General features: G+C 37.0%; 1 protein-coding gene across 33 annotated transcripts in view; it reads left to right on the plus strand.

Moving 5' to 3' along the window:
* PARD3 (par-3 family cell polarity regulator) overlaps nucleotides 1-14,140 on the plus strand; it is a 651,639-nt gene that overhangs the window by 451,965 nt on the left and 185,534 nt on the right. For 29 of the 33 annotated variants that reach the window (XM_049099647.1, XM_025478491.3, XM_025478472.3 and 26 more), the window contains one exon: nucleotides 6,552-6,783. In XM_049099647.1, the coding sequence (XP_048955604.1) occupies nucleotides 6,552-6,783 (232 nt within the window). Of the gene's footprint in view, nucleotides 1-6,551; nucleotides 6,784-11,643; nucleotides 11,761-14,140 lie in introns of those variants that run through there. The other 4 variants (XM_025478499.3, XM_049099653.1, XM_049099657.1 and 1 more) reach the window with 1 other exon arrangement.

The following is a 14,140-nucleotide window of genomic DNA, read 5'->3' on the forward strand; positions in this document are numbered from 1 at the left end:
CAGTATCTTGAGCATTTTACCTGTTTTGTTGGAGGGAGTTTGGAAGATAAAAGTAGAAGCCCAAAATGGTTTTTGGTAGTTAAGTCTTCAGTTCTTTGGAAGAGTGATCTTAATTGTTTTCACCCTTCTAGCTACTCTTCATTCGAACATAAACAGTTATTGTTGTTTTTTATAATGAATTAAATATTTTTACATTAGAGTGTTTTTGGAATCATCTATTTGACCTGTCCTCCAGTTGCTGAAACCACTCCTGTGATAGCACTGGTAAATGTCACATGTTCCTTCGTATCTTTCTCTCCTTTCATAGTCAGATTCTTGGTTCTTTATCACATCAGTTATTATTCCCACCCCACATTTTAGAGTAAAAGCTTTTTAATTCTTCATGTTTCAGGTTTCATGGCAGCTGTTTTTTTTTTTTTTTCAGCATTTTGTAAAAGTTTTCCATTGCCAAGAGCTCATCATTTCAATGTTAAAAGTCAGAGTCCAGAAAAGCAGATCCTGTTATTCGACACCATCTGTATCGCTAGCTGTTCATTTTCCACATCTCTCTTCTTTTCCAAAGTCAAAATATTCAACTAAAATAAGAAACAAAAATAATTTTTATATCCCCAAAGTTCTTGAATCCTGCGTAGGATTTTGCAGTGCTTGGGAGTCCAGGCTTCATGTATTTTTATTACCTTTTTTTTTTTTTTTAACCTAAGATTAATCAGTAGAAATTGGTAGGGATCAGTGGATTTTTAAGTCTAGTGAAATTTTCCAATTACTAATGTCTTGCTTGAACATACTCATTTTTAGTTTTAAGAAGATAAATTCCTGAGACTTAGTCATCCTGTGTATAATTATTCCATTTAATTCTTTGTCTTCTAAAATAAATTCTAAGTTACTCAATATGTGGTTCAATCATTAGGTATTTCTAATACCTAAGGTGTTCCTTTATAAACAAGGAACAATAAAAGATAGTTTTCCATATGATTGATTCTGTTCAATCATTCTTATTCAGTCAACAAATATTTAACGATGCTTCTTTGAGCTATGCCCTCAGAGGAAAGGACTTATTTACTGGTGATTAAGAAGTAATATTATCATTTCTGTTTTGTTTAGTTTCTCTGTTTATACCTATTGAACAATTCATTTAACTCTAGTAGCAAGTCTGAACAAATCATTTAATTCTAGCAAAGTTGTCACAGCTATCAGAATTATATTAACTTTTAACTCTCATACTTGTGATAGACTTTAGATATTCCACAGCTGCTCTAAAGTTTGATTTATGCAATGTACCTATTAGGATGCTTTCAGCTGCATTTAATAGAAAATCCAACTGAGACCAGCTGAAACCATGAGGAAATGCACTGTCTTACATAGCTGAGGTCTGGAGTTGGGCGTCTTCAGGGGACCATTGATTTCATAGCCCAGTGGTGTTACCAAGATCCATTGTCTTCTTGCCCTTTTGGCTGCACTAGCTACAGTTCAGCTTATCCAGAAGGTAATTGCAGAGCTTAGATGCCTTTTACTTTCTTCCAGAAGGGAGTGAGCTATCTCCCCAAGGATGGAAATATGCCTATCCAGGCAGAGGGGGCCATGCTCAGACTACTAACACTGGACTATTAAATCAAGTGGCAGGCATCCATAAGTTGGTCTAATACTGAATTAACCTATTAGAGCTAGATTGCTTCCTGAACATGATCAGCGATCCATTAGAAAGAAAGGGAGAAAAGGATTGTGGATAAGCAACCAACGGAGACCATTACAGTATCAACAGTAGCAATGCGGGGAGAAAAGACAGAAAGACTCTCAGGAACATGTGGTTTAGAGTCATTTTTTTTATAAGATTTTATTTATTTATTTGAGAGAGAGAGAAAGAGGGAGACGGATTGAGAAAGAAGGAGCAAGGAAGGGGCAGAGGGAGAGGGAGAAGCAGACTTCCCATTGAGCTGGGAGCCTGACATGGGGTTTGATCCTGGGACTTAGGGATCATGACCTGACCTATGCAGATGCATAACCAACTGAGCCATCCAGACACCCCTCAAATGAATTTTTGTTAGGAAAATGTTTGTGAGGACTAGATAGAAGTATTTATTTATAGCGGAAGCTGCAGAACTTTTGAATTTCTTTTGAAACCTAACGTCATTTCCTCCATAATCATTAACATATAAGTGCCCAATCTTTTCCAAACTTCTTGGTGACCCAGTCCTACCATGATACCTTGCATAATTAAGTAGCTTAATTTGTAACATGGACTAGAATTTTAATTGAGCTGCATTTGCATCTGTTAAAAACATGGTAATTAGGTATGTTTTAATTGCCGAATGATGGTACTGCATTAAAGAGAAATGAGCAGCTTCACATTAAACCTTCTTCAGAAAGAAACTTTTAAAAATATCTGCCTTCACAGGTAATCATGTGGGAAAGTTTAGTGCATAGAGCAGGTTAAAGTAGGCAGGAGTGTTAGTCAAAAATAGAAATTTCTATTTGTTTGGAAGGAGATAATCATGTTTCTTTGTGTAGGCTATCTGCAAAAGGAAATCAAATCATCTGTAAGGACCAAAATTAAAGAGAAGAAATATATAACATAGCATTTAAAATAGATCATCTAAATGTAAGTTTGTAATTAGTTCTTGTATTATAATTTACAGCAGGAACACAATTGATCAAGCTATTTACTGCCAGTACTTTTCTTACTTGAAAAATTGTTTATATGATTTTTTTTCTATTTTCTTTAAAGGAATAACAGTATTTTATGTATCTTATTATAAGGGTGGTATTACATGCACAAAGATTGTAGAACTTTAAAAAAATAATCTGACCAGTATTATCAGTGACCTCGAATATACATGTTTAAAACAATTATACATGTGTAGCCAATTTATTTAAGCTTTTGGTAACCACCATAATTCTGCATGGGGACAAGGTAAAATGAAAGGTTCTTATTTTTTTATTTCAAATAATGTTAGAGTTCGAAGTATATATACTATGATACTCTAAAAGAACATCTTATGTTTGTACATTGGAAGCCACATATTGCTAAATATTTTTAATTAGTTGGCATTCAGAGGGATTAGTTAAATCAGTACACTCCCAGAAGAGTTTCTGTGATAATGTATTATCTAAATTAGAATGTTCAGATTAAGCATAAAGAATTCTCAAATGTGCAAGTATCATTTTAAAACAGTCCACTTGCTTGGAGCAGGAAACTGAGCTAGGATTTTTGATTTTATAAAATGAGGTTACAAAACTCAGTTAATAAATAATTTAATACCAATTTTCTCTGTTTCACTCAATTTAGAAAATAAGTTGTATTACATACACCAGAAAATTATTGGGAATATGAAAAGAATTGGCAACAAATATGAATTCAGCATATAGTCAGTTGTGAAGATACTGCCTTTATTCTGTTACCAAGCCAAGAGCAGACATATGCCCCTTGTACTTCTGCCAAAACTATTAGGCAGAAAACTAGCAGAACTGCTACTGATACTTCCATTCATGATTTATGATAATGGTTGCTGTGGAAGACTAAGTCATTTACATTTATTGAGCTCATTTTTTTGTTTATAGTTTCAATATTGTAGAGGGTTATAAAATCCATTAGACAACACGTATAGCACTAACAGTAATCGCATAAAAAGATACCAGAACCTGCTTAGAGCTAAACCAAGTACAATGAGCCTTCCTGATGTTGTTGTTGTTGAGGTGTGGCTAGTTTTGGCAGGCTTGATTAGAGGGAAGTAGGTATTGTTCTGAAACTAGAGGAACGGCAATACCTAGAAATTGGAGAAAAGTTTGGTTGGGATAAAGTTATGAGTCAGGTTTGCTGGTAGTCTTTCATCTGCTATCTGCGTGCGTCTGCCTAGCAGTCCTCATTTTAGAAGTTTAGAGACTAGAAGGCAGACATGTAATCATATCATTTGAGAAGTGCAATGATAAAAGTTTGTTACAGAGAGTTTTGGAAGTGTAGGTAAAAGAGGTTTCGCTTGTTGGGAATTTTAGAAAATTCATTAGCATCCATTTATCTATCTTGAGTGTATCAACAGACCTAGGTTTTATAGTTCCCAAGAATTTCTGAGAATTGTTTTATAATGATTTGGATGATTATCTCACAGTTGAGACCATACCGGTTTCCCAAAGCGTTGAAATAGCAGTTGGCAATCAGGTAGGGCACAACCATATTTAAGGGTGTCAGACTAGGTGCTTCAACCCTGCTAAAGCTATATTTATATTTTCTTAGGAGATTCATATATGAGAAGGCTACCTATAATAGCACATCTTTGGGTAGTTGACCAGAATATTCTTTCACTGCTCTGTGTAGACTACAAAAAATTATAGCCTTAAAACTAAGCATTTATTTGTAAGGCTAGGGATTTTCACTAGCAATGCCCATCTGAAAGTTTTAACAGGCTTTCTCTGTCAAGTCTGCACCATTCCTATTTGTATTAACCAAGAGGAAAAAAAAAAAAAAAACAAATTTTTAAAAGTCTACCGCATCCTTTGGAGCAGGAAAGTGGTTCACAATTAGATAACCAGTGCAGAGGGAGACCTTTCAAAAGTCATTTCTGTGGTTCCTGGCCAGTCCTACAGTTTTGTATACATTTGATCTAGCTTCTTGAGTGATTTTATCAACATGAGCCACAAGTCATGGCATTGAATGAATATGTAGGATTGACAATAGGTTTCTGAAATACGATGCCGACACCGGGAATTATCTTCCAGGCAGACTGTGTAGTGACTGGGTGTTAGATTACCTCGATGTGTGTTGTATGGAGCATGGAATTGAACGATCACAAACAGCAGAGTTGATGAAAGAAATGCATGAAGGTCTTGCTGAAGTATAACTGTATGGAACATAATACTAGAAAGATCCCTGGACTGGCAGTATGCTAGCCCCACACCTTTCTCAGCAAGAAATGGAAAATGTTGGACTAAATGACCTCTGAAGTATGTTCTGGATTTAGATGTGGTGATGGTTTTATTCTTTAGCTATTCTAAGGCATGACCTGCTGGCATGAGAAATATATTGACTCATGTTTTTAACCAAATGTGTCAACAAAGGAAATTGTACACTTTTTTTTTTGTATTTTGCTAATTAGCTGGCATTGTTTTAAAAACTATTAATTTGAAGTGGTCATACCATATTGATAATATTTTTTCTCAGATTCTGGAGGGCTTAACAGCAGAACACTAAGATACCAAGTTTGTTTTAACTGGTCTTATTATGCTTTGGTATTGTGTATTACTAACTCAAGTGTCCCTTGGTGGTGGAGAGGCAAGACTGAATTTCACTTGAAGATATATTAACTTGACTTAGAGGTCAGTTCTTTGTGAAATATTGGGAAAAGGCTTAACTGTTCTATTTGGTTCTGTGTTAAAAGAAGCTCAAAAACATTAATTCACACTTTATTTGTTGATGCAGGAGAATAAGATGACCTCAGAAGTTAAGGGGTAATCCGAAGCCCTAATAATTCTTAATATATTTGGAAGAAAATCCTAGGCAACCGATCTTAGAAAATATTTATCAGAGTGGCTGTTAATATATACATTTATTGTTTTTTTTACCTAATAAATTCTTAAAATTCTTTTGGTAAGTGGAAACCTACCCTAGTTACTTGTCATTCTTTCAAATCAAAAACTTTGGGGTATTGAAGTGCCTTTGGACCATATGCTTACAGAGCATTGGTTCAAAGAATAGAATATTCTTATTACTAAGCAGATGTTTTATCTGCAGACTTCAAGAGAGTGTGAAGTTATTGATCTACACATTTTCATGCAGAGTTATTTAGGATTAGAAGATAGAGTAGCTTTTGCTTATGATGTTGGCCTTATATAATGACAATATAAGAAGAAGTTACAGAGACTGTAACGATCCAGTCTTTTGTGTGCAGAAATCACAAATGCACATATTTGGGAGCCTGAAGAGAGAAGTCCTTGTGCTGGTATTGGTGTGCTTACTAGTGAATGGTGTAGTTTCACAAATTAATGAGGGGCTAGAGTAAGATCTACATTATTCTTATCCATGAGGAAAGGGAGCACTTGAGGAGGGGCTGCTTGTTTTCTTTGCATTTTGCAAATACAATACACAGGAGCCTTAGGAGTCAGTGCTGTGTGATAAGCACCTACTAATCCCTCTAGCAGTGCATGCTCTGTATCAAGGAGGATGTTACCCCTAGTGAATCAACATCTCACCAGGAAACTGCTTCTCTCTTATGTTGGCATGTGATCTTCACATAGGAATACCCATGTGCATAGTAACCATCCACATCATATGTTCAATTTTAATCCTCCTGAAAGTAAATAGCATTGGGGCACCTGCCTGGCTCAGTCGGAAAAGCATGTGACTCTTGATCCCAGGGTCGGGAGTTTGGATGTAGAGATTACTTAAATAAATAAAAACTTAAAAAAAAAGTAGCATTGTAGTCCATGTTGATAGCAGGGTCAAACCACAGTAGAAAATGTGGGAAAGCAAAATTCACACATATATTTTAGCCTCCTTCTCTTTGTTCTTTTGGTTCACTATGTTCCTTATCCATTTTTGTTTGTTTGTTTGTTTCCTTTCCAAGTGGAAGAAGACACAGAAGAAAGTTCAAGATCAGGGAGAGAGTCTGTATCGACAGCCAGTGATCAGCCTTCACATTCTCTGGAGAGACACATGAATGGGAACCAAGAGAAAGGCGATAAGATGGATAGGAGAAAGGATAAAGCTGGCAAAGAGAAGAAGAAGGACAGAGACAAGGAGAAAGACAAAATGAAAGCCAAAAAGGGGATGCTGAAGGGCTTGGGAGACATGTTCAGGTAAGTCTTTACCAACTCAGAGCAGATCATCCCTAGACAGATGTGAGCATGAGGTCAATAAAAACACAGACTTGAAAATCTTGTCTTTGAGGTCCACCAAAAATGTTTTCTCATGTTCAGTCTTTGCTCTGGCACATGTAATTTCTCAAGGATTTCACTTTAGTTATTTCAAACCATGGTAGCATCCTTAAAGATGATATCTTGCCAACTACGTAAATAACCATGGAGAGGAAGGAAGGACAAGTCTCCCTTTTAGCTATGCATAAGAGTAAAAGCCCCAAGGAGACAAAGAGCTATTAAAGCAGGGTTTGTTCTTTTGTGTGTGTGAACAATGATTCATTATTTAAATGTAACACAGAGCTCAACTTAGTGGTAGCATTTAAAGGTTCATTAATAACAAGTCTAATAAAAAATGTTACAAATAGAGCTTCAATTAAGCTGTGTTGATTAATTTAATACTTATTACTTTAGTCTGTAAAGATTTCATTAAACGTAGTCTCTGGCTGTTTCCTGACAGTTGTTTTTGTGTATCTAAATTATACTCTGGGATTACTTAGCATATCGTTTTTTACAAATCTGTACTACACAGTAAAAGTGACAAGTCGTTCAGAAGTTGCACTGAAACTCTCCCATAAACGTTCATCTAAGGTGATTTATAATATTCAGGCATTTAATGTTAAATATAAAGATTGCTCGATTGTTCCATAAATTACACCTCTAAACATATCAAGATGAGGGTTTCAAATTGAAAACATGCAGTATAGCCACTTGACTCTTCAGAAAATAGTTCCTCTGTATTAGGGATACCTTCCTTTTAACTTCTTTTTAATTGTAAAATGTGAACAAGAGGGTTTTTTTTTTCTTTTTCCCATGGAATTTTCTTGATTTATGAGCATGAGGTTGACCTCAATAACTCAGGGAGTTAAAGATACGTCAGGCCTGCAAAGTTGAGGACTCGAGGCACAGCCTACAGGCCATACAACAAAACAGATGTGCTCTGTACATGTCTGATTAAGTCGAGTGCATAGAAGAAGTAAACTATCGACCTAGATAAAACAAAGCCTGGTCTAATAGTGCCATTAGCTTTAGTGTAAATATGATGGGATTTCCATCTCTGATGCTTCACAGCATTGGGATTTTCAGTTTTACATTAGAGTTTTTCGTGTTGATATAATATTTTTGAATGCTTTTTTAGTCAGATCATCGTTCTTCATTATATTCCACATCTAAGAAAGCCTATCGGATGAAATTGCTCTAACTGCCACTTTATTTCAGTTTCTATGTGAGCCAGGGGGCTTTTCTTTCTGTATATGCAGACTGACAGCTCGTAGGCTGGCACCTACATAATGCACGGACATAAGACCATTGCCCGTCAGTGGAAATTTAAGGAATATGTACTACTGTCTTCTTTAAATTAGAGGATATGAGTACCTGAGACTTACACATTCCTTTTTTTTGTTTGTTTGTTTGTTTTTTAAGATTCAATAAGATAGTGCAGCCATGGGTCCTGGTTCCCTCCTAAAAATCTCACTGAATGCCTCTTAGTTTTCCTTCATAAGCCAACATTAATCTGATACAGTGCTTTGTTCTTCTCATGGAATAAAAAAGCAGCAAATTTTGAGTGTGTTTTTATAAAATATGTTATTTTCATTTTTATTATAAATTGCTTTGTCTATAATTTACAACTCCAGAATAAGAGAGGCCTTAGGGTAGAGTTTTTCCTTTCCGAGATCAGAGAAGTAGATATTGTGGGGGGCCATGGGGACATGCATGTTTCAAAGGTATCCTGAATCCAACAACCACCTTTTTGCTGTAAAGCACTATATGATGTTTTCTCTAGACCAGATTCTATAGATTATACCGCAGTCTGTAATGAAAGCTAGCTTGGTGATAAATTTGTAATTCAAAGGTCTGCATGTTTTCAAAAACTAACTTCTGTGTTTAGGTATAGGGGTTAAAGAGGATTTGTTTGTTTTCCTAAAAAATTAGCTTGTATTCTCCCAGTGTTTAAGAATAGCTTTAAAGAAAATCACTGATGTTCGTACTTTTTGGGAACATAGCATTAGTGGTTTGCTAGAATCAGCCCACACTGGCTTGTGAGAGCCAATTGCTCAATGTTTAGAAATTTTGCCAAACGTTGTTGAACACAGCCATTATAAAAATTAGTTAAGTTTTATAAAAATCAAAAGCAGTATTCAGAATTTATGAGTTCCTAATTATTTTATCACCTTTTACAACTATCTCTGCTTTTGAGGTCATTTACCCCTCCTGCATTGGCATGATGCTAACACTTTATGTGCGCGTGCAAACACAGCTCTCACCTGCTCAACCTTTAAGACATAATGTTGCTGGTTGAAAATGAGCCATGTAGGGAGAACTTATACCAGGGAACTGTATGAGTTCCACAAAACAGAGCTGCTTCTCTAAAGAGAACAACATGCCACCAAGTGAAGGATGTGTGTATATACATTATACGTGTATCTCTTAAGTAGAGTCTCAGTATCTTGTCTAGTTTTCTTGAATGTGGCTGTTTTCCAACTGGTGCAAACCACTGCTTCGGTCCTTTGGGAAAGGGTTGAAGTTTGCCAAACACTTCTCCTTGAAAATGATCTGAGAATAATTTATTAAACATAAAATAAGTTTTTTGTCTGATTCTTGGCTCTTTTTTTTTTTTTTTTTTTTTTTAAGATTTTATTTATTCATTAGAGACACAGAGAGAGGCAGAGACAGAGGGAGAAGCAGGCTCCTCGCAGGAAGCCTGATGTGGGACTCATCACATGATGATGAAGCCTGATGTGGGATCTCGGGAGTATGGGATCACTCCCTGAGCCGGAGGCAGATTCTCAACCACTGAGCCACCCAGGTGTCCCTGATTCTTGGCTCTTAATCCTTTCTTCACACCATTATTTTATGTTCTTAGTATTGGAGAAGACTTCTAAAGCATTGTTAGATTTTTCAAAATATTTTGTAACTACCTCTTATACTTTGAATCTCACTGTTTGAGACTAATACACTCTCAGATTGTTCCTTTTTTCTTTTTTTAACAACATAGGGGGATATAGTCCGATTTTAAAATTAGTCTCTTCCTTTCATTTTGCTCTCTTAAGGAGAAGAAGATGTGATTCCCTTAGCAATGTTGCTTTTAAATAGCTTAATCAAAATGCATATGCGCATTTCTTAGGACAGTTTGTAAGGAGGTTCAAGTGCAGCTGCCCAACACCGGCCTGAAGGGATATGTGTGTCAGTGTGTGAGCGTGTGCTTTTGTGTGTGTGTTGTTACGATTTTGTTTCCTCTTTTTGGTTCAGATAACAGAAAGAAAAGGCTAAGGGTCAGGGACGTTAAATATTGAGAATCTAGCTTTCCGGGCATATTGAGCTTTTTGTCTTTAGTCCTTCGAGGAGGTAATAATACATTTTCCTTTAAAAACAGGCTCATGGGCTCTCCTCCTCAAGCCTCCCCCAAACACACGCACTTTGCTCCTACCCCTATAGATTGTCTATGATTTTTGGTTAAATTTGAAGAGAGCCAAATATATGGAGTCTGTTTTTAAAAGGATATCAGAGGAAACTGTGGCATGTTGCGTAGATGTTTTTATTTACTGGTATATACAGATGACATGGTTTTCTATTTCACACATTGAATAGTAGTCACAAAGATGATTTAATTATTGATAAACAGCTCTAGGAAAGAATATTTTGAGTCCTATGAATCACTCTTCTGTTTATAAATTATGGAGTACATGAAGTGCAAAAGCTGTCTTAATACAAATTTTAAATCACAAATTCAAATCTATAAGAAATCAAATAACAAATGTAAGGTGTTTTATGGTTGTATGAATTTCTCATTGTATATGTACTACATCTTTTGCACATAAGGAACTCCTGTTGCCTTAATTGAAATGGCTTTGTATCTAAGAAACCTGAGTTGTGCTTACTGAATAGGTAAACATGACGTGTAAATGTCATCATTCTTTGTGCAAAGTGTGGAGCAGAGGGAGGGTCTGGAATTTTGAGTCTTTGTTTATGTTGATTCTCAGATGCTTGGCTATTCAAATTTAATACTATAAAATATTTTTTAGAATTCTGCAATTGTATGAAATTGTACTAATGAGGGAAGGAACTAAATCTGTCCTCTAGAAGGAGAGAGATCTATAATTTGTTTCCAAGGCGTTCATTTTTGAAGGAAAGGGACAGCATTTGTCAGCAACGTGTTTTTGCCTTAGTTTCCATCTTCAAATGACGATAATCCACAGAATGATAAAACCTTAAAATACTATTAGGACAGTGTTCTCAGACAGTAGCGTTAAAGATGATGTGTTGCCCTTTTTCCAGCCCTGGAATATATATGATTTGATATTGCTTTGCCTAAAAGATTAGGATGGTTCTCTTTTGAATATGGTAGAATTGTCCCCACTCTTCAAACTGGAGGTTTCTTAGAAAGGACCTTCCCATGCATGCCGCAGGTTCACTTTGTGCTTTTGTCCCTATGTGATGGCTGAGAACCTATTGCTGTAGGAAGCTAAAGCAAAAGTAATGTTGCAATGTTACCATTAAAATCAAATCCTCCAATTACAGTTAAAATGATTACCTGGTTCCTTGCAGCACTGTTTTATTCACTTCTGTAAGAGGAAATGGGTAATTTAGTTTGAAACCTTGTTTGGTTGAAATCAGATACACTGCTATCTTTTCCCTTTTAGATAATGATAGTTTTCAGAATACAATGAACATGATCAGATTTTAAGACTTAATGTTGTAGCCTGGATTACACTCTAAACTTTGAGAGAATAACAAACAGGAATGACTGTTGCTTCCCTTACCTGTACTTACTAACTGTGTGTCTATACCGTGTTTCTCATTTAGCCTTGCCAAACTGAAGCCTGAGAAGAGATGAACAACAAACCAGATTCAAAAAGGTCTTGAGAAGCACATATTGCACAGTTGATTTTTAAAACAAACAATAAATTTACTTTTAATGAATTCTTAGTGGCTGTTGACGAATTTTGTTTACGACATCAGCAGTTTTGATGGTCTGGTAATTTCCATATTAATCAATTTGGAACTTTTTCATCTTGATTTCAAGCTTGGGGGTTTAAATTACTGCTTGAAAAGGCAGAGAAGTGTTTTTTCCTATCATTTTTACTAGCCCCTTTTCATAGTGGAAAACCATAGTCTAGCTGCTGGCGTATTCAGAAGTCATCAGCACACACCAATCCCATGTTAGAATCTGCTTTCAAGACGAAGTAATGTACCAGTTTGGTTTCTTGTATAACATGGTGGCTGAGGACACAAGCAGGTGCAGGTGAACAGTTCAAGGGCAGGGAGGCCTATGGGTTGGGACTATCACCCATAGTTGATAACCAAATTGGCAAGGTTGCCAGGTACTTTTGAGCAAAGTTTAGTCCGTTTGTAGGTTAGAGGGTTTAGACAAAAGATAGGAGGTTAGGAAAAGAGGTATCTGTGCCAGGGGGTGGCTGACCCAGCAAGTCCTTCCTGGGAAAAAGTAGAGATACTTTAGCAAATAGTAATTCTGAGGTTTGCTAACACCCCAGGGAGCTAAGAGCACACACTCTTTTATAACAGTGTTTCTGGAAAGGGTCTACCTGACTGAGGATTGTAATCACACCTATCTGAACAAGCAGGTGGGTCTCAGCCTGTCCTTCCTTTAGGAGGAAGCCTTCTGCTTACAAGAAGCCTTAACTCAACACTTCTCCATTCTTCATGTCTTCAGAATTATAGACAGGGCTCTATCTAGTTAGCTTTATTCTCTGAGAACGCTGGGATTGTATTGTACTTGAAAACAATGTGGTGATGAAGCAGAGAACCATTTGCTAAAGGGTGTTGTGGAGCTGGGGTGTGCCAGTGAGGACAGGACTTTGCTCAGACTTGGCAGCAGCTGCAGCCCAGCCTCACCCCCTAGCCCCGCCAGGCAAAAGCCCTCACCTGTATCACAGGAAGAAGGCACCTATAACCATGTTTATTTGTTGATGTCGGAAATAGCGGGGCTCATAGATTTTTATGGCTCGGGCCTAATTGCCCTTCGGGTGAATGTGACCAGTTTCACATTGGCACTCAGTCTACACTGGGGCTGGTTTAGGGAATGCAGTTAAAATACATCTGTGGAAATGTCTACCCAGCTATATGAGAGACAGGCACAATACTTTCCAATAGAAAAGAAGAACTTAACGAGGGGTTTTTGCATAATTTTACTTGTTTTCTCCTGGGTGAGCTGGACCGAGACCGGCCTTCTTGTGTGAAGACACGTACTGGGAGGATCCCTCTGGATAAGTTTCAAATTTGTAAATCCCAAGGATTTAATATATGCTTCTTCTAATTCGAGTGGAAACAGAGGTTCCCATTTTTAACACAGGAAAATAAGTGTCAGACTGACCTGATAGCAAAGCCAAGTTCTAGGGTAGCTGATATCATCTTCTTCTAGAATTATTCTTTTTTGTTGTTGTTAGCAGTTTTAAATAGAGAACCTCTGACATCTACAGCACGGAAACTGACTGCGAGGGAGCCAGAGGAGTCACAAAGCATGACGGCTAGGCCTTTCTAAGACCTTTCCTGATGCTCCTTAATGCTGCTTTTCCACAGACCTGCAGCGTGAATATAGAATGCGAGTGTCAAGGATGACACCTACTTTTAGTCTCTGTAAAGCAAACCTTTTCGTAAAAGAAATTTTTGACAGTTCTGAGATGCTAAGTCAATTTCAATTCCAGACGGTGTGGAAAATGGAATCTTTTTTTCTGCAATTGATGTGAAAATTGAAGGCTAGTGACTATTCACTCTCTAATAACACAGGGTAAATAAATACTATCACACCACTGAAAAATGCACTGGAAGACAGGCCAAGCTAATGACATTTATCAAAACATGTATTGGAAATATTCTTTCTGAATGTTTTTATTTGTTACCATTAGAGGTTCTGCATCTTTCACATTAAACATAATGGACTCAAGTACCTGGTATTCCTAAATATATTTTTGTCAAGCCACAAATTATTGTATAAAGGTGATTGTTTGATTCTTTCAAATAGTATTTTAAAGAATTCGCTGGGGAAGTGACCTCTTACATAATTGAATGTTGGATGGTTTTCTTCTGACCTATTTAATAATAGCCAATTTAGAAACAAAAGACTAAAATCGGATTAAATTCCCTATCATAGTGAATTGGCCGTGTCTCCTGGTAACCTTTCTGCTTGCATGTTTTGTGGGCTGGATGCACCGCTGAGGGCTCCCCAGGCACCCAGAGCAGAGCCCAGAGCAGCTCTGCACTCTCTTGCCCCATGGGCATGGCTCCAGCGAGCCTTTTGGGGGTCCCTGCAGAGTAGGGCAGCACTGCCCTGCTCTCCTGGGTC

This window comes from Canis lupus, chromosome 2 (genome assembly GCF_003254725.2).
Source record: "Canis lupus dingo isolate Sandy chromosome 2, ASM325472v2, whole genome shotgun sequence".
Lineage (NCBI taxonomy): Eukaryota > Metazoa > Chordata > Mammalia > Carnivora > Canidae > Canis > Canis lupus.